Raw genomic sequence first — 23018 nt, 5'->3', positions numbered from 1 at the left:
TATGCAGCACGCCCCCCCCCCCCCCCCCGGGAGTGATTTCTCATTTTCTGTCTCTCTGATGAGCACATGTGCCCTATAGCAAAAATCTCTCTAAAAAAAGAAAAAAATGCACACACATCAAAAAAAGCTGAATAAACATGCCTCTGCATGCTCGCCAACAGGCGGCCCCCGTGGCAGGACGAGGGAGCCAGAGCAGCGCTAGACGGAGAGTCGGCACTGTCTCATGTGGCCCAAGGGCCCTGCGTGGTGGAAAGAAAAACGGAGCTGGAACTGGGTCGATTTCGTCATGGCCAGATGGTACGTCGCCGAGTCCCCCATTAGGTCTGTGGCCCTGCCGTGGTTTCCCAATCTGTTCCCCTCTGGGCTGGGCTGGAAAGGAGGGCGCTGGCGGCGTTCAGAGAGAGGCTTCAAACCCTGTGCTCCAGGCGTGAAGGGCCAGGGCGAGGCCACGTGGTTGCACACACTTGTGTGTCCTGGAGACTTGCAGCTGGTGTGCCACTGCAGGCTCGCGACTCGAGAGACTGGAGTAGAGGGCCCCTGCCCCAGTGCCACGCGTGTGGGCTGCGTCCCGGCTCCCCGTGGCCAGCAGCTCCCAGGGCCGGGGTGCTGTTTGACTCTTCGCTGTACACATCGCCACCCAGGACCTAGAATGGGGTTCGAAACGCGCGTAAGTCAAAGGACAAGTTTGGAGTCAGATGGCAGTTCAGCAGCAGGCAGGCAGACCCCACAGGGAGGTGCAGCTCACGCCTCAGAGCCTGTGAGCACCGCTGCACCCGCCCACGCCCGGGCTGCTGGGGCTGGGGCTGGACCACAGGGCCTGCAGACCACGGGCCAGACCCTGTCAGCAGTGTGTCTCTCTCTTTCATGGAAGGAAAAAATAAAAAAGGCCAGGCTCACTACTGCTCATGTGCTCTGAGAGTGGGGAGTGCGGTGGTTCCATTCCTGAGTAGACCCAGAGGCCCCCAAGGGTGGTGTAAGGGGGTGGGACAGCTGCTAGAGCACGTGGTGGCCGTGGGGCCACCAATCCAGTCCCGATTCTCAGAGTGGAGCCTGGGGCCCCGGGAGTCAGGTCGCTTGTTCGTGCCCTGCCACTCTTTTTTTTTTTTTTTGAGAAGTTTTTGCTATAGGGTGCGTGTGCTTGCCAGAAAGACAGAGAGACAAGTGAGAAATCACCCCCCAGGGGGGATGGCCACGCCACAATCCCTTCTCCTCCATTCTCCTCCTGGGATCTTGGGCACACACGCACACGCACCCGGCGTGAGTTTTAAGCCACCAGTTCTGGGACTCAAACCGCGGTCGACTACATGGGAGTTCAGCGATGTAGCCCTTAGCCATCTGCTGGTCCCGGGAAAGAAAGCTGCTGGGTCTAGGATTCGAACCATGGTTGGCCATGTGGAAGTCCAGCACCCTAACCACCATGCCACCTGCCGACCCCCTGCCACTCGTTCTTAAAGGAAGTGTGCTTGGGATGGTGAGCCTTTGTTTCAACTCCAGTTCCACTCATGGGAACAGGCCGGGTTTTATTTCCGCTCAGACTCACGGAGGGGCACTGAGCACCAAGAGCCTCAGGCTAGACTCGTGAACAGAGCCGTTGGGCTGTTGTCCCATCGTGGGCAAAACAGACCTTAAAGGAGCAACCCACGTCTGAGGAGGGGCGAAGGTGCAGAGGCCGTGCCCAGGACGGGAGATGGGGCTTCAGACACATCACTTAACCACCCTGGTCTCTATTTCTCACGTGTAAAACAGAGCTCGAGTTAGACGGCTCCTGAGGCCCCTCAGGCTGTGGCGCTCAGTCCGGAATAGCGTGTGCCCTGGACGTCCCTGTCCCAGAAGGTGTCAGCAGGCAAAACCCCCGCAGGCAGGCTGGCTGGGCCTCAGGGAGCACGCCTCCCCAAAGAGCACATGTGTCCCAGTGCCTGCTGGGATGGGCACCAGGCACGAAAGGTCCTGGAGATGGTGTTCGCATCCCCAGGTACCCATGTCCTGCTCCATGGCCCCCTCCTGCTGTGTCGATGTACACAGTGAGTACTTGACTCAGGCGGGTTCGCTGACTCTCGACTCGGAGATGGACAGAGAACCTGCTCTTAGTCTGACAGCAGCCAAGCCCTAAGTGGGTGGTGAGAGGCCCGGAAGTCTTGTTTCCACTTTGCTCCTTCTCTCCACGGTGCGTTCTAAGCTAATGGCTGCGTATTCACGTGATGTGGAGGGAGGTCCGTGTAGGCCAGCCTATGCACAGCACTTACGTGCTCTGCAGGCAGCTGGACCCCACGTGGCCACCGCAGTTCAAGTCCCAGCCTGGCAGCTTGAAACACATACCAGATGTGTGTGTGCTGCATATGTGTGTATGTGTTTACGTGTGTGTTTGTGCGTGCACATAGGTACGTGTGTCTCTCTGTGTATATTTTTGTATGCATGTGTGTATGTGTCTCTGTGTGTATATTTTTGTATGCATGTGTGTGTCTCTGTGTATATATTTTTGTATGTATGTGTGTATGTGTCTGTGTGTATATTTGTGTGTCTGTGTGTATATTTTTGTATGTGTGTATGTGTATATGTGTCTGTGTATATTTTTGTGTGTGGTGTGTGTGCGCGTGTGTATGTGTGTATGTGTCTGTGTGTGTCTATTTTTGTGTGTGTATGTGTATATGTGTCTGTGTGTATTTGTGTATGTGTGCGTGTATGTGTCTATGTGTCTGTGTGTGTCTATTTTTGTGAGTGTGTATGTGTATGTGTGTCTGTGTGTATTTGTGTGTGTGCACGTATGTACGTGTGTATGTGTGTATGTGTCTGTGTGTGTCTATTTTTGTGTGTGTGCATGTGTATGTGTGTCTGTGTGTATTTGTGTGTGTGTGCGCGTATGTACGTGTGTCTGTGTGTATGTATCTGTGTGTATATTTGTGTGTGTGTGTGTCTGTGTGTGTATATTTGTGTGTGTGTGTGTGTGTGTGTGTGTGCCCATCTGACAGAACAGAGAAGTGGAAGTAAAGGCCCGCAGTGGGACCGGCCCCTACCCCAGAAGTACTTACTTTCCTTTTCTCTCACACGTGTTCATACACACACGTGCACACACTGGCGTTTAAAGAAAGTGGGTACATTTTTCAGGTATTAAATACAACACATTTCTGACCTCCATCTGCAGCACCTAGGGAGGGGCCTGAGTGCTACGGGTGTGCTGGTCTGTACACCGCGTGCTCTGTGCGCAGGTGTGCCTCTGCGCAGGTGTGCACTGTGCCAGTGAGAACGCGGGGTTGTGAGTGTGAAAGGAACAGCAGCGGTGGTCGTGCAGCTATGGTGACCACGTGACGTGTCCTCCCCACGAGCTGCTGTTCTGGATCTTGGACGCACTGCTTTCAGTCCTTACAGACGCCTCTGGGGGAGCCCTCCCAGAAGGCGGGAGGCTGAGGTCCTCCTCTGTCGGAGCACTGTCAGAGCCCGCCTCCCCGCAGCTCCTTTGTCCTCCGCGCACCGCCATGGCGTCCGCGCACACAAGGCTTGTGTTGCCCAGTGCTCTCCTCCTTCTCACTGCCTGGGTCCTCGCACTGTGAAGTGTGGACCAAGTTCCCGCGGGGTCCCCCAACAGTGGCAGAGGAACCTCGGAGCAGAAGCAGACGCTTGCTGAGCCAGCCGACGTGAGCAGTGAGCCCAGGGCGTGTGCAGCTGCCCTGGACGCCCTCCACCCACTCGGGCACTGCAGAGCTCCCTGACGGGGTGGGGCAGGAGGAAGTGCTGAGTCCGTGGGCCTAGCCCTGAGCAGGAGTCGGAACCTTGGGGCTCACTGAAGCCCGGGCTGCTGGACGCCACCCGAGCCCCCGCTGTGTCTGCCGCCCCGAAGCAGGGCTTTCTGCTCTCCCACAGGGGCATCGGGCAACCAGCAGGTCCCAACCAATGGCTGGACACTGGCCTGGGAGAGTGGGTCCGGAGCATAGCGTGCCGGCCTCCCAGAGGGGATTACCAGACACTCGGACTCATGTCCGAGGGCAGGAGAGCAGGGAACGCCTCAGGGATTCGGGAGGGTATACTGAGGTCATCGACAACAGCCACGTCTCACTGTCACTGTGTGAACTGGCCGAGCCTGGTGCATGTGGACCTGGGCCCACAAAGGCTGGGGGCCTTGTCGGCGCGGTGCCCGCCGCCTGCCCCATGGCGTGAGGTCCTGGTCAAGGCCCATGCCCAGGGCATGAGCATGCACACATGCGGTGAGCACGGGCCAAGCAGAGTCGGGGTTCTGGCACACCCTGCGGGAAGATGCTAACACACGTCCCTGGCTGTGTTTGGTCCCGCAGACTGAGCCGGAGATCATAGAGGAAACCAACGTGGACAGAGCCCAGGAGCCCCGGGGCCACGCCAGGTCGCGGCCGGTGAAAGGGCACTCGGAGACCTCCACGCTGAGCTCCCAGCCGTCCATCGACGAGGTCCGGCAGCAGATGCACCTGCTGCTGGAGGAGGCCTTCAGCCTGGCGTCCGCCGGCCACGCAGGTCAGGCCCGGCACCAGGATGCCTACGGCTCCACCCAGCACCTGCCCTGCCCGGAGGTGGTGACCAGCGCCCCGGGGACCATGACGCGGCCCAGGGCCGGGGTGCAGTGGGTGCCGACCTACCGCCCTGAAGTGTACCAGTACAGCCTGCCCCGGCCGGTAAGTCCAACGTCCCACCACTGTGGAGGGCTGCCCACAGCCTGGCTCTGAGCAGGGGCTTCAGCGCTCAGCCCCTTTAGGGTTTGGAGACGAGTTTTCCCAGATTCTCGGCCCACCCCACCTGGCTGCAGCCTCAGCCTTTCCCCCATGGCGAGGCATGCGAAAGCCGGATGTGGGTGAGCATGGCCGCCTCCGCTGTGTAAAGAGTTCAGGTCTCCTTCTCTACTGTCTCTGCACAGGGCCAGCCTCAGTCTCTGTGCCCTGAGGTTTTCCTGTACTTGCAGGCGTGGGTGTCAGATGTGTTGCAGAGCTGCATGCAAAGGGGCTGTATAGGCTGGTGGTTAGACCACAGGCCTTTGCCAGGTGGGTGGGCTGTGAATCCCAGCTCCACCCCTTCCTGGCTCCATTTGAAACCTGGGGAAGGTACCTAATTTCTCTAAAGTGGAAATGGACAAAGAAGAAAACTACTCTCCTCCCGAGAGTTTGAAGGTGAAATGAGCCGGTATCTGCAGGGCCCGGTAGGCCTGCCGCGTAGTCATTGCTGTGGGATGTTAGTCACGGCTGCTTCATGTAAAAGTAATTGCACGTCCCCATTTGAGAAGACACCCAGTGACAAAGCTTTCATGCTCTTTTCCCCTAGAAGTTTGTTTATTTTCTTCTTTCATGAGAGAGTGACAGGGGAGAAGAGACAGGCAGACAGGCACCCGCGAAGGGCTTCAGTGTCCCTCTGGTCTGACCCCAGCCTTCCCAGCTGACCAGGGTTGGGACAAGCCCAGTGTGTCCGGGGCAGCCTGGGACTGACCCCCATCACCCACGTGGCTTCCAGCACTGAAGATAGTGGCACTGCCGCCCTGCACCAAGCCGGCCTCGCCATGTAAACAATTCAGTCGGTTTGCATTTCGGTCATCACCATGGCGTCCGCACCTCCTTCTGTGCTTTCAATAGGCAGGTGTGGTTTTATAGCCACAGACCGTTGGCGACACCGCACGCATAGATGCCAGCCTTCGAGTAGTCCGAGCTCTTCCCAGGCTCACCCCGAAGCACCTTCACGTGCCGTTCCTGGGATGCACAGGACGTAATAAAGGTGACCGCTTACTGTGGTTCCCCGGCGCCTGGCTGGCCTGTGCACGACCTGTACGCTGACTCACCAAGTCCTCCAGGCCAGCCTCAGATGGGCACTGGCTTCATCCCCGTGCTGCCGACGAGGAACCGAGTCTGTGCTGCGTGTGCAAGTCATACACAGCCAGGGTGGAGCAGGCAGGGCCGGGGTCCAGCCTCGGTGGGGGTGGATTGGCTCGTTGGAGGCGGCACAAGAAAGGATGACTAAGGTCTCCGTGCCGTTTTTATGCACCTCCTCAGTCGGACACCCCCAGAGATTGCTCTCTGAGGAGTGACAACCGTTAGGAATCACCGTGCCTTTTTATTGAAAATGTGATACATGCAAATAAATGGGCGAGGGGCTACGTGTTCTAATTATCAGTTCATGAAGTTTTAACAATAGGGAGCATGGGTTCCATTCAGGGTTGGATTAAGTGTGGGTCTAGTGCAATTCTTCAATTGTTTGTTTGATGTAGGAGTCTTCATGGAATGCAGTTTTGGGAAAGCAGCTCCAGCAAACAGAGATAATTATCAGCTGATGTGGTGCGGCAGCCATCTTGTGATTATCGGGCATGATGCCGAGAAAAGAAAATCTCAATTATAGATATTAGTTCTTATGGGTCTCAATAAAGAATGGAGCTTATATAATTTTATAGGGATTTAAAACTTAATTTAAGGAATCCTAATATATCTTAAAGGGGTAAAACTACTGTTCACTAAGTAAGGGCAGGGACAGCTTTTTCAACTGGCGGTAAAGTGACTAACAAGTTAATGAAGAACTTTAAGGTGAGTTTGTGGCATATTTAAAACATTCTATTATGCCTGTGATGCCACTATTATTTATTTTGTTAGCTATAGTGGGGTGGGAGTGCCCTGGGCCCATTTTGGCCTAAAAAATTATTCTTAAGCTTATGTATCTTGAAGGGCCTTCTAAAGGTCAAGAAGATTTCTGCCTAGATGTGACTTCAGCACACCCTCTATTGTGACTGTGCTGGAGTGAAGCATTGTAATTAACAGTAGGTGGCCAGAGCAAAGGGGAGCGGTCGGGGGGGGACTTTTTGGAAAATTCTATCATATACTCAGGATGTATAAGAGAGCTATGTAATTTTTTTTATAGTAGTATATTAGGAAGTCAGAGGGGGAGTCGCTTCCAGCAAGGCTACCACAGTTTCCGGAGCAAATAGCAAGCAGCCTTGCCAACATGCTAATTCGACCTAAGTTTTATTCCTAGGTCAGGGGGGCACACAGCAGCGGCCTTGCCAGTGTGATGACCCGACCTAAGTGGTACTTAAAGGTCAAAAGCTCAAAACAGATCCTGGGGCCCTACCGGGTCGGACTCCTCCAAGGCAGGGTCCAGGGCCAGGCACTGGGGCCAGACCATGCTCTCTCTGTGTTTAGTGTGTGTGTTTATTTCTTCTGTGAGCAAGAGACAGAGAGAGATGGCACTCCAGGAGGATCAGACATCGCAGTGCCCCCGTGACTTCAGCCAGTGCCAGATCTTGGGCACACACGTGCCCTGCATGCCCAGGGAGATCTCGGACGTGGGCCTGACACCTTATTGTGTGGGTTAGTCTGCTCTGCTGGCCAGGACTGCCGTGTCTCCCTGGGCATTACCTCCCCGCCAGCCGCGCCATTGACTGTGTTCATGGCAGACTGCTGGGGGCACTGGGGCTTGTGTCCTGAGCACCGGGGACTTGAGCTTCATGAGCGACTGCCAGGCCCCAGCCTCCCGCACAGGGCCACCTCGCAGGGCCTCTCCGCCGTGCCGTCGGCCGGCCTCTCTCCCACCAGTCAGCATCTGTGCTCTGGGAGATCGTGGCTGCTCTTCCGTGCTGACCCCACCCACCTCAACCCCATTCGCTCCTCCTCCCCGATCTCATATGTGGGTCATGCCCAGCACTTGAGGCTTCCTCCCTGGCCACTGGACCTTGGGCGAGGACTAAGCTGTGAGTTGCGCACTGCCCAGCGTGAAGTGGAGCTTTGACAAGGGGCAGCGAGGATGGGAGGGTAATTCCCAAAGGTGCTCAGTCTGGTCCTGTCCTATGCAGTCCTCCATAGCTGACACCGGCTGGAGTGCTGGGCCCGGCGCCTGCAGATCAAGGTACTTGGCAGACGGCAGTAGGTACTGTTGGACCATTCCTCCCTCAGGTCTGTGGCTACACCTCTGTCCCCGACACTTCTGGCTGTGTCTCCTCCTGCTGTTACACTCTCCTTTTAGAGAGATCTTTACTATAGAGCCCATGTGCTTGCTAGAGATGTAGAGAGAGACAGAGACTGGGAGAGACCATCCCCTGAGGGATGGCCATGCCACAGTCCCTTCTCCTCCATTCTCCTCCTGGGATTTTGGGCACACATGCACATGTGCCCAGCAAGAATTTCAAGCCACTGGGTTCAGGACTTGAACATGGTCAGCCATGTGGGAGTCCAGTACCCCAACTACTGTACTACCTGCTGGCCCCTCTGGACGCCCCAACTCAGAGATCCAGAAAAATGTTGATTCTGTTCAAAGACAATTCTTAAGAACAACTGGCTTGGGGGCTGGCAGGTGGCATGGTGATTAAGGTGCTGGACTCCCCCATGGTAGACCATGGTTCGAGTCTTGAACCTGGCAGATTGCTTTCTCATTCTCCCTCTCCTCTTTCCTTACATATTAGGCAGTCAGCCAATGTATAACTGGAAAAATGACACTATTCTTGTTTCATTTCCAAGAGAACTTTAGTTTTACCCAGTCTCCATTTCTACCTGTACCTTGAACTTCAACTTGAGCACTTTTGGTATCAATAGGTGAATGATTTAAGCACATATTGAATAGCTTCTAATATTGAACTGGCTGCTGTGTGATGCCAGTAAACAGGAAACAAAGAAAGAATACCATTTATACAGTGTTAAGTGGGGAGATGTGGACTATCAGTCTAGTAGGATACCAATAAAGAGAGAGACTCTCAAAGTTATAATATCTAAGAAGACATGATGGATAACTCTAAGGTGACTTAAGTAAAGACTAGACAATGAATTTGGAGTGGTGTAGGCAGAGAAAGGAAGGCGCTTCCTCAGTATGGAATGGTATGAAATGAAGCACAGGTACCAGTACATCCATGGTTGTGCTATTATGAAATTGTTGTCCTGGAGCCAAGGACGTGTTTGGAGCACAAGGATGTGAGAGGTCATATATTTCTTTAATAGACAAGGAACATAAAGAGCTTTAAAACAAAAAAGTAATATTTAATTTTGATTCAAAAACAGTGGGAAGGTAGAGCAGGTTCACAAGCCAAAGTGTAATATACATAAAAGCTTTTGATGTTGGCCATGTGTTGAATAAAATTGGCTAAAAATAAAAAAGCTTCTTTAGCAGCTTTTGATGCAATGCATGTTGTGTGAGTGAAAGTCTGTATTTGGGGGCTGGCAGGTGGTGTGGTGGTGAAGACAATGGACTCCCACATGGTGCGACTGTGGTTCAAGTCCCAGACTTGACAGTTTGCTTTCTCAGTTTCCTTCTCTCTCTCTCTATGTCTCACTCTGGTCAAATTTAATAATAATAAAAAATAAAATTAAATAAATAATTATTTAAAAAGTTTAAAAATGCTCCTCTGACTGGAGGCCAGATGCTGAGCATCTGTGATGAGACCCGGGCCTCACATGTAAACGCTTAGACACCAGGACAAATCTACCTGGTGACAGGCGAGAAGGTGCCACAGCCCAGCCCTGTTACATATGAATTTAATTAAACCATCTTAAGAGTCCACTGTGGGATGCATGCACACCGAGAGGGCTCTTGCAGTCACTGGGGTTTGATGGTTATACTGAGAAGCACAAAAGCATCGTTAAAAATGAGGTCACCTAAAATGCAGAAGGGCTGAGGATGCAGCAGAGAGGCAGCCCGTCAGACCAGAGAAGGCTCGGAGGCCACACCTTTGCCGTCAAGGTCGCCTTCTCCACTGGCGGCACATGTGGTTCCCGTTCGCACAGAGGAGGAACAGCCAACCACTCACAGGAGGGGGCCGGCGTAGCCTCCTCTTACGGCGTCCCTGTGCTATGGTGACATGGAAGTCTACGGGAGAGGAGGCAACTTGGAGTGACAGCTCTGATTACCCCTGAGCTCTGCCGGGGACGGTGGGGAGCTGGTTTAATGTGCGAGGCCAGGCTGGGCTGGCGCTTCTGTCCCGGGCAAGGTCCTTGCCACAGCGAGGCTTTCGGCACAGCAGGTCAGGCTCCCGGTCGCATTTTACCGTGAATCTGTAAAGCAACCGGACCCGATACCCGATGACACTCCAGTGTCGCTGGGGGTCCTGGAGAACCTCGGCCTGGCCCAGAGTGCAAGGAGAGTGACAGGCTTTCCCGTTTCCTGCGACCTTCCTCATGGGCCAATGCTGGCCTGTCCACTCAGGCTCCCCTAGTTCTCGGGGCCTGGGGCACAGTGGGAAGGGAGGAGGGGGATGAGGCTGGGAATCCTGGTCCTGGTCCGTCCTCCCCCAGCCGCTGTGGCCAGCCTCTCTGAGTCAGCCTATCCGCAGTGACTCCAGCTGTCACCCCTGTGTCCTTTCTTCTGGAAGGACTCTCTCCATCTGCGATTCATTCACGCCTTCCCCCATGGCGGTTTCCATGTAATCACGAGTAATCGCGTTTCACTTCCCAGAGCCCTGTTTTTTTCTTGTTCGAATTTACCCGAGCATTCTGGATAGTTTGGCCAGTTACTTTTTAAAGTAGTTCTTAACATTGTTTTGTTTCGGACCTGGACACGTTTAACTCTGAAGTCATGAAAGGCCTGAACCCTTGTCTGTTTCCCCTGCTGACGGTGACTCCTCCCAGGGTGTCTGTGGCCTTAGATCGCCTGTGCCATTGCTGCGTCCCAGTCTGTGTGAGCCCAGAGCCCCTGCCTGGGTGGGGACATGCCCGCCAACACCCCTGGAGCATTGCCAGCCTCCTACACAAGGGAGCGTGTTGGCCCCTTCCCCATTGGCATGAGCGTCTCAGGTCCAGCTGCCTCCATGCGCCCCTTCCTGAGCTCGAGCCCCTACCCAATGGCCGCCCGCTCACCCTCCTGGCAACCTCACCCCTGTCTGCTCACAGCTCACGGCTCCCACCGCTGGGGCAGCTCCTGGCTTTGCTTTCATTTCCTGGACACGGGGGGCCAGGGGTGTCCTCGCCCATCTCCCTTATGTCCTGCAGCTCCCGCTCTGCATCCAGACCTGCATCTCATCCTGGCTGCTCCCGAGTGGGCACCTACAAGCAGGTGCCTGAGCGTTGCCCGAGGGCATGCCCGCAGCTGAAGGGCTGTCGCTGCACCCCCGTGCTGCCCCTCCTGTTGCTTCAGGATCAATGTCTTGTTCCCCGCAAGATCTGGTGGGCACACCTCATGGAGAAAGGATGAGCTCTGACACGCAGGGTGCATTTCTGGGTTCTCTGGCTGAAGGAGGCTGTGGCCCAGCTGGCTCTGACCCTGTCCATCCCTGTCCATCTGTCTTACACCCTCTCACGTGCTGGCTAAAGTTCTCCGTTCGTGAGCTTCCACCGTATCTTCAAGGAGTTCTTTGCAGATGACAAGTACACGTACGCCAAGTGACCGACCTCCTCAGCAGCCTCTGGGCAAGAAGAGGACACAGGTCCAGAAAGGCCACTCACTCAAGGACTAAGCGTTGTTCCTGAAGCCCTGCACATAGGCCTGACCCCAAACCCATTGCTTCCCCCACAAAAGCTCCTTTCTGTGCGAGAGGAAGACGTGTGACTCGGTCACCCACGCATGTATGACCCGTCACCCACGGCCTCCTACAGACCAGGCTCTCCCAGGCGTGAGGGCTCAGCTGGCCGCAGGCCCGTCTACTGTCCTCACAGTGCAGCCCAGCTGTGGATGTGGTTATTAAACAAGCGACCATCTAGTGCCAGAAAACACCCACACAGCACAGGCAGATGGGGCTGGGTGGGTGTGGGGCTTGACGGACGAAATGAAGGAAGGAGCTGGGACCAGCAGGTGGCGTGGTAGTTAAGGCATTAAACTACTCGGTCAACTGTGGTTCGAGTCCTGGACCTGGTGGCTTGAAACTCACACTGGGTGCATGTGCATGTGTGCCTAAAATCCCGAGGAGAGTGGAGGAGAAGGAATTATGGCATGGCCATCCCCCAAGGGGTGATTTCTCACTTTCTATCTCTCGGTCTATCTCTCTCTCTCTGGCTAGCGCATGTGCCCTAAAGACAAATGAAAACTCTCTCTAAAAAGGAGAGAGCGAGAGAGAAGGAAGGAAGGAGCCATGGGAGGCCCTGGACACTGTCTCGGGTGGAAGCGTGTGCCCACACTTGCAGGGCTCTATGACTGCGGTGGCCCCAGCAACGGGGAGGTAGAGGCAAGGCAAGGCGGGAGCTCTCAGCTGGGTTCCTGCTGGACTGGCCCTTGGTGGCCTCATGCCCCTTGGACACGGTGGTGTTTCGTTGTTTCTTATTGCCAGAGGGTAGGTGTGCTCACAGGGGACAGGGTGGGGGAGCACCCCCAACGAAACGAGGCCGTGCCCTTCTCCATCCCTCCATCCTGCGGATTTGGGACAAACACTCACATGTGCTGGTGTGTTTTTCAAGTTGCCGTGCTAGGATTTGAACTGCAGTCAGCCACGTGGGATCTGGCTCCCTTAACCACCGGGCTCCGAGGCTCACTCAGCCCTGGGTGTTAACAAGCCTTCCTCTGTTTGCTTGTCTCCCTCACAGGCCTACAGGTTTTCTCAGCTTCCTGAAATGGTCATGGGCTCCCCGCCTCCACCTGTGCCTCCCCGGACCGGCCCGGTGGCTGTCACGTCTCTCAGGCGGTACGCATTCCTTTCTTTGCTTTGGTGGGACCCTTAGGGAGGGTTCAGTCCCGTGGGCCCCATCCTGAAATAGCACGAGCAAATTCCCTTCCTGCCCCCCCATTCAGGACACATCACCTGTACCCCACCCCATGAAGGAGCCGGGGGCCCCAGAGGGTGGCCAACTTTCGTGCTAAATAGAAAGTCCTTGGTCAGCCTCACCTGGAGACCCCGTGACCACGGCCTGCCGCCTGAGCCTCTGCGCCACGGGTCTGGGTCTTGTTGGCACGCTGGAGTCCTCTGTTACCACAGTGGGGGTCAGAGCAGCTGGCACCTGACCCCGCTCCTGACTCGGCTCCCCGGGAGGCCAAGGGTGGAACTCAGAGCGGAGCGGGGCGTGGGCCGGGCATTCCCTGGGACAGACACAGGCAGGGCACCACAGCTGTGAGCCCTGGGGAGGCCGCGATGGGCTGGAGCCCAGGGCTGGGAGGAGCCGCTGTGCCCGGGGACAGGTGGCCCCTGTCCTGCCACCCTGAAGCTTGCCTCACCAGCACGCTCCTTCCGGCCTGTCTGGGGTCACAGATGTGCACTGAAAACAGTGGCGAGGAAGACGCGTCTCCCCAGAACAGAGCCTGTCCCCGTTTCCGGTCTAGGACGCCCGCTCTGTGGCCTCTGACCTCGCCCGCCCAGGCGGGGTGAGGCGGCAGACATGGGCCCCAGGCCTCCCGTCCTGGGCCCTGCCGGGGAACAGCATGCGAGTTGGCTCACCTCTCTCATCCACACGCGGGGCATGGCCTGAGTGATCCCCGAGCGCTGGGACTCTCGGAGGATCAGAGCGCACGGAGCAGAGCTGGGAAATTCCCGGGGGGACGTGGGGGGCCTGGAGCAGCACATGGGAAGCAGGGGTGTGGGAGCCGGCAGGTAGGAAGGGCAGGGAGACCCACCCCAGGTTCAGGTCTCTCGGACTGCAGTCACCCTCCTTGGGGAACGGGATGTCTCGGTAACTCCCGAGGTGCTGGATCGGAGGCCTCCCCAGCCCTTGTGGTAGGTTGGCCGAGGGACACTGGCCTCCTTATCGACCCAGAGAAGTGTCCCTGCAGGGTACGGTTGTCCTCTGGAGAAGGGGAGGAGCCAGAGCCCAGACCAGGCCCTCCAGGTCCTCCCGCCCCTCCCACCCTGGGCTGTCTCCCACTGTCACTGCAAGGCACCCTAGCCTTCCTCCCGTTTTAGTTTCTGGGCAGCCCGAGGTCCCTCTGAGGTGCGCGGGAGGATGGGGTGTGGCTAGAGCACTGGGTCTGGAGGAGACGTCTCTGCCACGCGTTGCCAGCTAAGGGCAGAGGTGATGCGTTAACTGGGCCTGCTTGCCTGTGGGACCAGGATGGACCAGGACCAGAGAGGGCTCACTCCTAAGGCCCCCAGTGCTCTGAGAGCATCTTCTCCTGCTCCCAGGCTGAGTGTAGGCCGCCTTGAGGAGTGACCCAGGTGGCCGGAGCCTTCTCACTGGCTTCCAGTGGTGTCATTCCTCTCGTGGGCCTCCTCACCAATACCGGTGCTCATTGCTTCGCGGTTATGAGGAAAACGAATGCTCCACTTGGAGGCAGGATGACCTGGAACGTGTGGAAAGGGCTCTGGCTGGGGCCACCAGAGGGCTGCTGCAGTCTGGGTGTCAGTCTGGGTGTCTCCTGCCCTCGTGCAGGCAGTGCAGTCCTGTGTACCCCACAGTCTCAGGGCTCAGGCAGCTGCCCCCTCCTGAGGGTGCCAGCCCACCCTCCTGCCTGAGGTCTGGACGCTGTGCTAACGCTGCCTTCCGCCCTACCAGGTCCACCTCTGACATCGGCAGTAAGACCAGGGTGGCCGAGTCGGTGGGGCCCGAGCCCGCTCCACTGCACGACAGCGCCTCCTTCACGCAGGTGTCCAGAGGCCCCGTCTCCGCGGCGCAGCTGGACCAGTCGGCCTTACACTACTCAGGTGGGCTCCGCCTCCCCACCTCAGGTGCACCCTGCCTTCTGCCTGCCTCCGGCTCCCTGCGTCCCCTCCCCGAGTGCTCAGCCCCTGCAGGGCTTCGGCAGCCGAATTCGAAGAGCTGCTGGTTTTAGAGAGATTTTCGCTATAGGGCACATGTGCTTGCCAGAGTCAGAAAGGGAAAGATCACCCCCAGGAGGGATGGCCACGCCACAATCCCTTCTCCTCCATTCTCGTCTGGGGATCTTGGGCACACATGCACATGCCCGGCATGAGTTTAAGCCACCGGGTCTGGGACTAGCACTGCGGCCAGCTACGTGGGGGAGGTTCAATGACGTAACCATTATGCCACCCTGCTGGTCCCTTCTTGGAAAAATCTGGCACAGAGCGAATACGAGGTGGCACAAAGTTAGGGTGAATGCTAACATTCCTCCAGGTTCTGGCCTGGGTGTTGCTTCTTGCAGTCATTCCAACACAACAGAGACAGTCGTTTCTCCCCAAAGATGACCACAGCCCTCAGGTAGTGGGTTTGAATCTTTGGCTCCATCTGAGGGGACTTCAAGAAGTTCGTGGAAAATCAGAATTCAAGTATGAGTTTATTTTGATACAAAAAGTATTGAAATGCATTCATGGTTTTCTTGTAACCCGCGTGTCCGTGACTTGTCGAAGACCCTCCCGCGTGTCACCATGTGCTTAGAAGAACGTGTCGCGGGGGTGTTCCCGCCTCCGTGAGTCGCACCGCACTGTACATTTCCTGCTGGCCTTTGTTTCCTGACTCAGCCTCGTCCTCGGGGTCTCCCCCGTCACACCGTACACGTGGGTGTGGCCTGCGGCCACCGCGTGTGTTCTGGTCTGTTACAGCAATCTCCCTTGCCCATGGCTTACCGCTCATTTCTACTGGATGGCTCGCTAGGGAAACTCATTATGACTTTTCCGATGGTGGCTGTTGTTGCTTTGTTTTTGTTTTTGCTATCACAAGCAATGCTGAAATGGACTCGGAGGCTCGAATGTGACCTAATTGGGTTTTTAATTAGTTCAAGCCACCCCTTTTAGGCTAAAATTGCAAGCACTCAGTTGCCAACATGAATTAAAGCATTTATGGTTCCCAGAAATTCCACCAGCGAAGTTCATTCCTTCCAGGTTTTTTCTTGGCTCTTTACAAGCACACGTCCTTGGGCGCAGGGGGCATGGAGGTTACGTTGATGAATCCCGCAGGGCTGACTGCAGGTTGAGTCGCAGACCTGTCGGCCACACTGTCGGCATGTGCGGGGGAGCCCAAAATCCCAAGAGGAGAACGGGGAGGATTGTGGTGTGGCCATCCCCCAGGGGTGATTTCTCTCTCTCTCTTGCTCTCTCTTTAGTGAGTGCATGCACTGTCCTACAAAACATCTAAAACAACACAGAACACATGTCCTCTTGGGGACCCAGCGTCTTCCCCTCTTGCCAGCACGGGGAAGTGTTGGGGTCCAGAGGAGGGATAAGGAGAGCTCAGTGGGGCCCCACCCTCTAGAAAATCAGGTGTGAGTCACACCCTCCCCAAATGGCAGGTGAGAGGGGCTGGTACTATGGGGGAGCAGCTGTGCCCTTCACCCATGACACCACTGACACCCCCTCAAGGCCTTGTCCCCTGGCTGGGCCGTTACATAGTCCTCCCAGGCTTCCTTGGCTCCCCCAGGTCGGGCAGTGGCAGGATTTTACCCCCCTGGCTTCTGGGTCAGATGTCCTTGAAGGGGGCAGCATGGGCTCAGCGTGCACAGTGCCTGGGTGAGCCCCTCGTGGGAGGAAGCTGTTTCGGGGCCCAGCCCAGCCCCTCCTTGTTGCCACACTGCCTGGGATTCGAGCATCCGGCAGGTTCACTCTGCCTCAGCAGTGCCAGGTCCCCAGCCACGCCACTGCAGAGCCAGCTCCCCACTAAGGCCTGACTTAATGAGACTCGGACCTCACAGGTAGCCAGGGCCAGGGGCTTTGTCTGGCATCGAGTGGCCAGAGCCCAGAACCAGCCTCCCCTCACGGCCCCCGTCCATCTCCTCCATGCCAGGTAATACGGTGCCAGCCGTGTTCGCCATCCCAGCTGCCAACAGACCCGGCTTCACTGGCTACTTCATCCCGACGCCCCCGTCATCCTACAGAAGCCAGGCCTGGATGTCCTACGCGGGGGACAGTGAGCTCCCCGGCCAGTGGGCCGACTCGGTGAGACCCCCGCTGCTTGGTGCACTCTGGGGAAGGGGGGGACAACATGGAGCCTCTCCCTGTGCCCCGATGGCTGAAGTCAGCCCCCTCACAGGGACAGTCCTAGGTAACGTGGTCTGACGGACCTGACCGAGTCTCACAGGTCCCACCTCTTCCCCGCAGGGCGGCTATAGTCGGGGGACGTTCTGTTACACTAGCGAGGTTTGTGGGTGGTCCCTACGTGCCCCCGAGGTGCTCCGTCTGTCATCCTACGCCATCTTCACGCAGTCCTGCCCGATAGGTGTGTGCTGCTGTCCCACTGTCACTCCCGCTTTACAGCGGAGACGGCCCCGTCGATGACAAGGCCTGACTGAGGCCACACAGCGAGCAAGGAGCCTGGCTGGAATGCAGACCTGCACCTTTCAGCTCCAGAGCGCTCATTAAATTGGTCTTAGTGTGAACTTCTGTAAAATTTTAGATGAAATGCCAAATGCCCTGAGTGCAGACCCAAGGCTCCCTAACCGACTTCAGCGAGTACCGGCCTGTCATGGCCACCTGGTTTCTTGCTCCATTGCAAGGAGGGCATGCGGCAGGGTGGGCCCAGTGGCCTGCTCACCCCGATGTTTGCACCCAGACTGCCCTCTTGGTCGCCTGGCAACAGTTGCCATGTGAGAGCAACAGGCAGGCACAGCCCCGAGGTGCATGACACAGTATGGAGCACGCACATGCACAGTGAGACCCTGCCTGAAATGCACGTGTATGAGCACACACAGTGAGACCCTGCCCGAGACACACATGGGTGAGTACACACACTGACACCCTGCCTGAGATGCACACGTGTGAGTACACACAGTGAAACCCTGCCCGAGATGCACATGTGTGAGCGCACATACACTGACACCCTGCCCGAGATACACATGTGTGAGCACACACACACTGACACCCTGCCTGAGATGCACATGGGTGAGCGCACACACACGCACTAACACCCTGCCTGAGATGCACATGGGTGAGCACACACACACACTGACACCCTGCCTGAGATGTACATGTGTGAGCATACACTGACACCCTGCCTGAGATGTACATGTGTGAGCATACACTGACACCCTGCCTGAGATGTACATGTGTGAGCATACACTGACACCCTGCCTGAGATGTACATGTGTGAGCATACACTGACACCCTGCCTGAGATGTACATGTGTGAGCATACACTGACACCCTGCCTGAGATGTACATGTGTGAGCATACACTGACACCCTGCCTGAGATGTACATGTGTGAGCATACACTGACACCCTGCCTGAGATGCACATGTGTGAGCGCACACACACTGACACCCTGCCCGAGATGCACATGGGTGAGCGCACACACGCTGACGCCCTGCCCGAGATGCACATGGGTGAGCGCACACACGCTGACGCCCTGCCCGAGATGCACATGGGTGAGCGCACACACGCTGACGCCCTGCCCGAGATGCACATGGGTGAGCGCACACACGCTGACGCCCTGCCCGAGATGCACATGGGTGAGCGCACACACGCTGACGCCCTGCCCGAGATGCACATGGGTGAGCGCACACACGCTGACGCCCTGCCCGAGATGCACATGGGTGAGCGCACACACGCTGACGCCCTGCCCGAGATGCACATGGGTGAGCGCACACACGCTGACGCCCTGCCCGAGATGCACATGGGTGAGCGCACACACGCTGACGCCCTGCCCGAGATGCACATGGGTGAGCGCACACACGCTGACGCCCTGCCCGAGATGCACATGGGTGAGCGCACACACGCTGACGCCCTGCCCGAGATGCACATGGGTGAGCGCACACACGCTGACGCCCTGCCCGAGATGCACATGGGTGAGCGCACACACGCTGACGCCCTGCCCGAGATGCACATGGGTGAGCGCACACACGCTGACGCCCTGCCCGAGATGCACATGGGTGAGCGCACACACGCTGACGCCCTGCCCGAGATGCACATGGGTGAGCGCACACACGCTGACGCCCTGCCCGAGATGCACATGGGTGAGCGCACACACGCTGACGCCCTGCCCGAGATGCACATGGGTGAGCGCACACACGCTGACGCCCTGCCCGAGATGCACATGGGTGAGCGCACACACGCTGACGCCCTGCCCGAGATGCACATGGGTGAGCGCACACACGCTGACGCCCTGCCCGAGATGCACATGGGTGAGCGCACACACGCTGACGCCCTGCCCGAGATGCACATGGGTGAGCGCACACACGCTGACGCCCTGCCCGAGATGCACATGGGTGAGCGCACACACGCTGACGCCCTGCCCGAGATGCACATGGGTGAGCGCACACACGCTGACGCCCTGCCCGAGATGCACATGGGTGAGCGCACACACGCTGACGCCCTGCCCGAGATGCACATGGGTGAGCGCACACACGCTGACGCCCTGCCCGAGATGCACATGGGTGAGCGCACACACACTGACACCCTGCCTGAGATGCATGTGGGCGAGCACACTCACAGTGAGACCCTGCCTGAGACGCATGTGGGTGAGTAAACACAGTGAGACCCTGCCCGAGACGCACATGGGCAAGTGCACACAGTGAGACCATGCCTGAGATGCACATGTGTGAGCACACACAATGACACCCTTCCTGAGACACATGTGTGCAAGTAAACACAGTGAGACCCTGCCTGAGACACATTTGGGCAAGCGTGCACACAGTGTGTGAGCACACACATGCAGTGAGACCCTCCTGATATGCAGGTGTGCAAGCACACACACAGTGTGAGCACACACACTGAGAGCACACACACGGTGAGAGCACACACACAGTGAGAGCACACACAGCACACGCAGTGAGAGCACACACACAGTGACAGCACACACAGTGAGAGCGCACACACAGTGAGAGCACACACAGTGAGAGCACACACACAGTGACAGCACACACAGTGAGAGCGCACACACAGTGAGAGCACACACACACTGAGAGCACACACAGTGAGAGCGCACACACAGTGAGAACACACACAGTGAGAACACACACATAGTGAGAGCACACACACAGTGAGAGCGCACACAGTGAGAGCACACGCAGTGAGAGCGCACGCGGTGAGAGCGCACAGTGAGAGCACACACAGTGAGAGTGCACACCGTGCGAGCGCACACAGTAAGAGCACACACAGTGAGAGCGCACAGTGAGAGCACACATAGTGAGAGCGCACGCAGTGAGAGCACACACAGTGAGAGCACGTACACAGTGAGACCGCACACACAGTGAGAGCACACACACAGTAAGAGCACACACACAGTAAGAGCACACACAGTGAGAGCACACACACAGTGAGAGCACACATAGTGAGAGCGCACGCAGTGAGAGCACACACAGTGAGAGCGCACACAGTGAGAGCACACACTGCCTGAATACAGCCTGCCCAGCTCCATCCTCCCCCGGGGTCCAGACAGCAGGATGTGCATGGGTGCAGGCTGTGTTCTTCGGAGAAACGGGGATGCTCATGCACTGGAAGTGCCCTGGGGCCACAGAGTGGCCCTGGCCTGCGGAGCTGCCTCCCTGAGCTGCCTCCACCGGGCACAGCCTCTCTGGCCAAGGAGCATTGAGCTCCTGGGGCGCTGCCCTCTGGGCGCCCCGGCCCTCCCTCTGTGCGGGGAGTAGCCAGCTGGTCCCCCAGACTCTCTTGGGCTGCCTGTCCCGGGACACTGCCCAGCTCGGTGCACACGCCCACGGCCAACACCGCCGGCACCACGGCGTCCACAGGTACTGCTGCGCCGTGCCCCAGCTGACAGGGTGGGAGAGGAGGGTCTGTGGTGGAGGCCCTGTGCGGCATCCTGTAGGCGGCACTGTTTCTGTGGGAGTCTATCCTGACTCCCTCTTTATGGACTTATCCTCATTCCTGGAAGTTTCCACGTATTTAAAAATAGAACTATGGATCTCCTAGTTTTAATGAAAAGAGAAAAAAAATTAATTAACCTTTTGACTTGATTTATTTTTTTAATTGCCAGAGGTTGCATGCTCTCTGGAGAGAGGCAGAGAAAGGCAGAAAGCTGCCCCATGCAGTGAGGCCAGGTTGCCCTCCCTTCTCCATCCCGTCTGATTTTGGGGTATGCATGCATATTGCCCCACGTGTTTTTCAAGCGCCCGGGGCTGTGATTCAAACCACAGCTGGCCATGTGGGGGCCCACTAGGGCACGGGGCCAGCCTGAGGAAAGAAAGTGTTAAGAAACCAGGGTCAGGAACTGACCCGGAAATGACCCGAGGCGGCGATGCTGGGTGTGGTCACGGCTGTCGCTGACATGCGCTGTCTCGTGCTGCGCAAAGCCACGCTGTGCACGGCGAAGCTACATAGTGGTTAACCATAAGTTAAAAAATAAGAACAAAACAGAAGCAGCCAGGGGCATGCCCAGACCCATGACAGGGTGGCGCAGCGCTGAACTCCTTGGAGCCAGCCAGACCTGGCACTGCGCGTCACCTTAGGTCAGGGCGTCTTCGCCTCGGTCCCTCGCCTGTAAGGTAAGGCTGGGCACACCCTCCCAGGTGCTGCTTCGAGACCGAATGAGGAAGTGTGTGGGAAGCCGTAGCAGGAGTGCGGTCCGCGTTCACTGTCCTCACGACGGATAACCCTGAGCTCCCGGAGGGCCGCGGGTGCCGTGAGGCTGCTGGCTGGGTCGGGCTCACGTGCCGGTGGCCGGTGGCTCAGACGCGGGTTCAGAATGTCCCTGGTGTTTTCAGCAAGGTGAACACATCCACGCAGCCAGCATGCTCAGTGAGTCCAGGAGTCCTGTTTTCTGGGCACACTGACCGGGTGTGCGTCCATGTGGTTTGTGGCTTCCATGTCCCCCTGAGCCCTTGTTTGCTCCACACTCCCCCTGCTTCGACGCCAGCGTGTCCTGTGAGTCTCGCTGCTCCCTAACCCCGGGCCCTTGTCTCCCCTGACACCCTCCGCAGGTCCCGCTCCCGGGATACATCGAGGCCTACCCCCGTGCGCGCTACCAGCAGGGCTCGCCCTCCAGGCTCGCTCGCCAGTACAGCCAGCCGACCGGCCTGCACCCCAGCCTGGAGCAGGCCCCAGGGCCCTCCGCAGCAGCCTCGCAGCAGAGCCTGGCCGAAAACGACCCATCCGACGCTCCCCTGACCAACATCTCCACCGCAGCTCTCGTGAAGGCCATCCGGGAGGAGGTGGCCAAGCTGGCCAAGAAACAGACGGACATGTTTGAGTTCCAGGTCTAGCACCTGAGCCCAGGGACTCCAGACGCCCACGCACACAGGAAGCGGCCTGTGGCGTCTCACGCTGACGTGGTGGGGCCCGGGGCACAGGCGAGGGTGTCCCCTTCACCCTGTTTCCGAAGAGGTGAGCACGGTGCTGGGAGGCAGGGGCCCTGAGCCCCCGGATCCAGGGCTCACGTCACTGACCGCTGTCAACAAGACCCTGCTGGGACCTCGTGTCTGACATCTGTTCTGTCGGCGTTTGAACTGTGGGATGTTTCCCAGGGGACCTTTGTCCCAGGACGCCCTGGCTGACCTCCGGATCCCGGCCTGGTGCCAGCTGTGATGCCCCCGGAGGGCAGAGCTCTGCCTCCCAGTGACCCCTGCATGTGGCTGTCTCGATTAAAGGCCAGGCTGGCGGGCGGTGGAGCACCAGGTCCATCTCTCATTCGGTGAGACCATGACCGCCACCATGCCGAACGTCTCGTTTGTGAGGAGACACTGACCTACCGGGAAACTGAGTCTGTTCTCTTAAAGGCTCCTCTTCAGAGTCAAGTGCACTGGACAGAAATGGGGACCCCCGGCCGAGGGAGAGTAAGTCAAGGGGGACGGTGGGTTGGTGTGGACAGTGCCCTGCAAGCTGGGGCCTCACTGAAAGAGCGTCCATACTGAGAGTTTCTGGGACCCTACAAAAGAAGCTCTGCTTGTGGGGGGGTCTCCTCGGCCCTGCCTCAAAGGTGGCCTGGGAGCAGAGCTGCTCTTCGGGGGGTCACAGACCACGGACTCGGACAGGAAAAGCTCCGTCTCTCCACCAGTGCCGTCCTGCGCCCTGAGGAGTGTGGAGGGAGTGTGGACGGACCCCTGCTGGGCACAGGAGCAGGGTCCCCTGGTCTCCCAGGCTGCAGCCTCTGTGCCTAGAAGCTTCTGAAGGTGGAAAACCTGTGGATTCACGCTGACGTGTAAGTCACCTTTATGAAGTATATGCGGAGACAGCCCGCCCCCACTGGGAGCCAGGCAGAAAGGCAGTCGCTCTGGTGGCAGGGCCGCTCCCTTGCGACCCTGACGCTGCGAGATGCTCCCTGGCCTGGGATGGGCCTTCGGCGCCCTGCGTGGGGACATCCTGCACCACTGAGGGGTCCCACACTGGCCACTGGCCACTCCCCAAGCCAGCCAAC

The 23018-nt window shown here is 57.6% G+C and overlaps 1 protein-coding gene across 1 annotated transcript in view; it reads left to right on the top strand.

Moving 5' to 3' along the window:
- The window catches only part of KIAA1549L (KIAA1549 like), a 94536-nt gene extending 71524 nt beyond the window's left edge, over window positions 1–23012 (top strand). Inside the window, 5 exon segments of the mRNA XM_014593074.1 lie at window positions 4284–4634; window positions 12423–12520; window positions 14319–14467; window positions 16500–16651; window positions 21586–23012. Coding sequence (XP_014448560.1) covers window positions 4284–4634; window positions 12423–12520; window positions 14319–14467; window positions 16500–16651; window positions 21586–21867 — 1032 coding nt within the window. The 3' untranslated portion in view covers window positions 21868–23012.
- The last annotated feature ends 6 nt before the right edge of the window (window positions 23013–23018 follow it).

This window comes from Tupaia chinensis, unplaced genomic scaffold (genome assembly GCF_000334495.1).
Source record: "Tupaia chinensis unplaced genomic scaffold, TupChi_1.0 Scaffold139733_1, whole genome shotgun sequence".
In the NCBI taxonomy this organism is placed as follows: Eukaryota; Metazoa; Chordata; class Mammalia; order Scandentia; family Tupaiidae; genus Tupaia; species Tupaia belangeri.
This window is presented reverse-complemented; position numbering and strand designations above follow the sequence as displayed.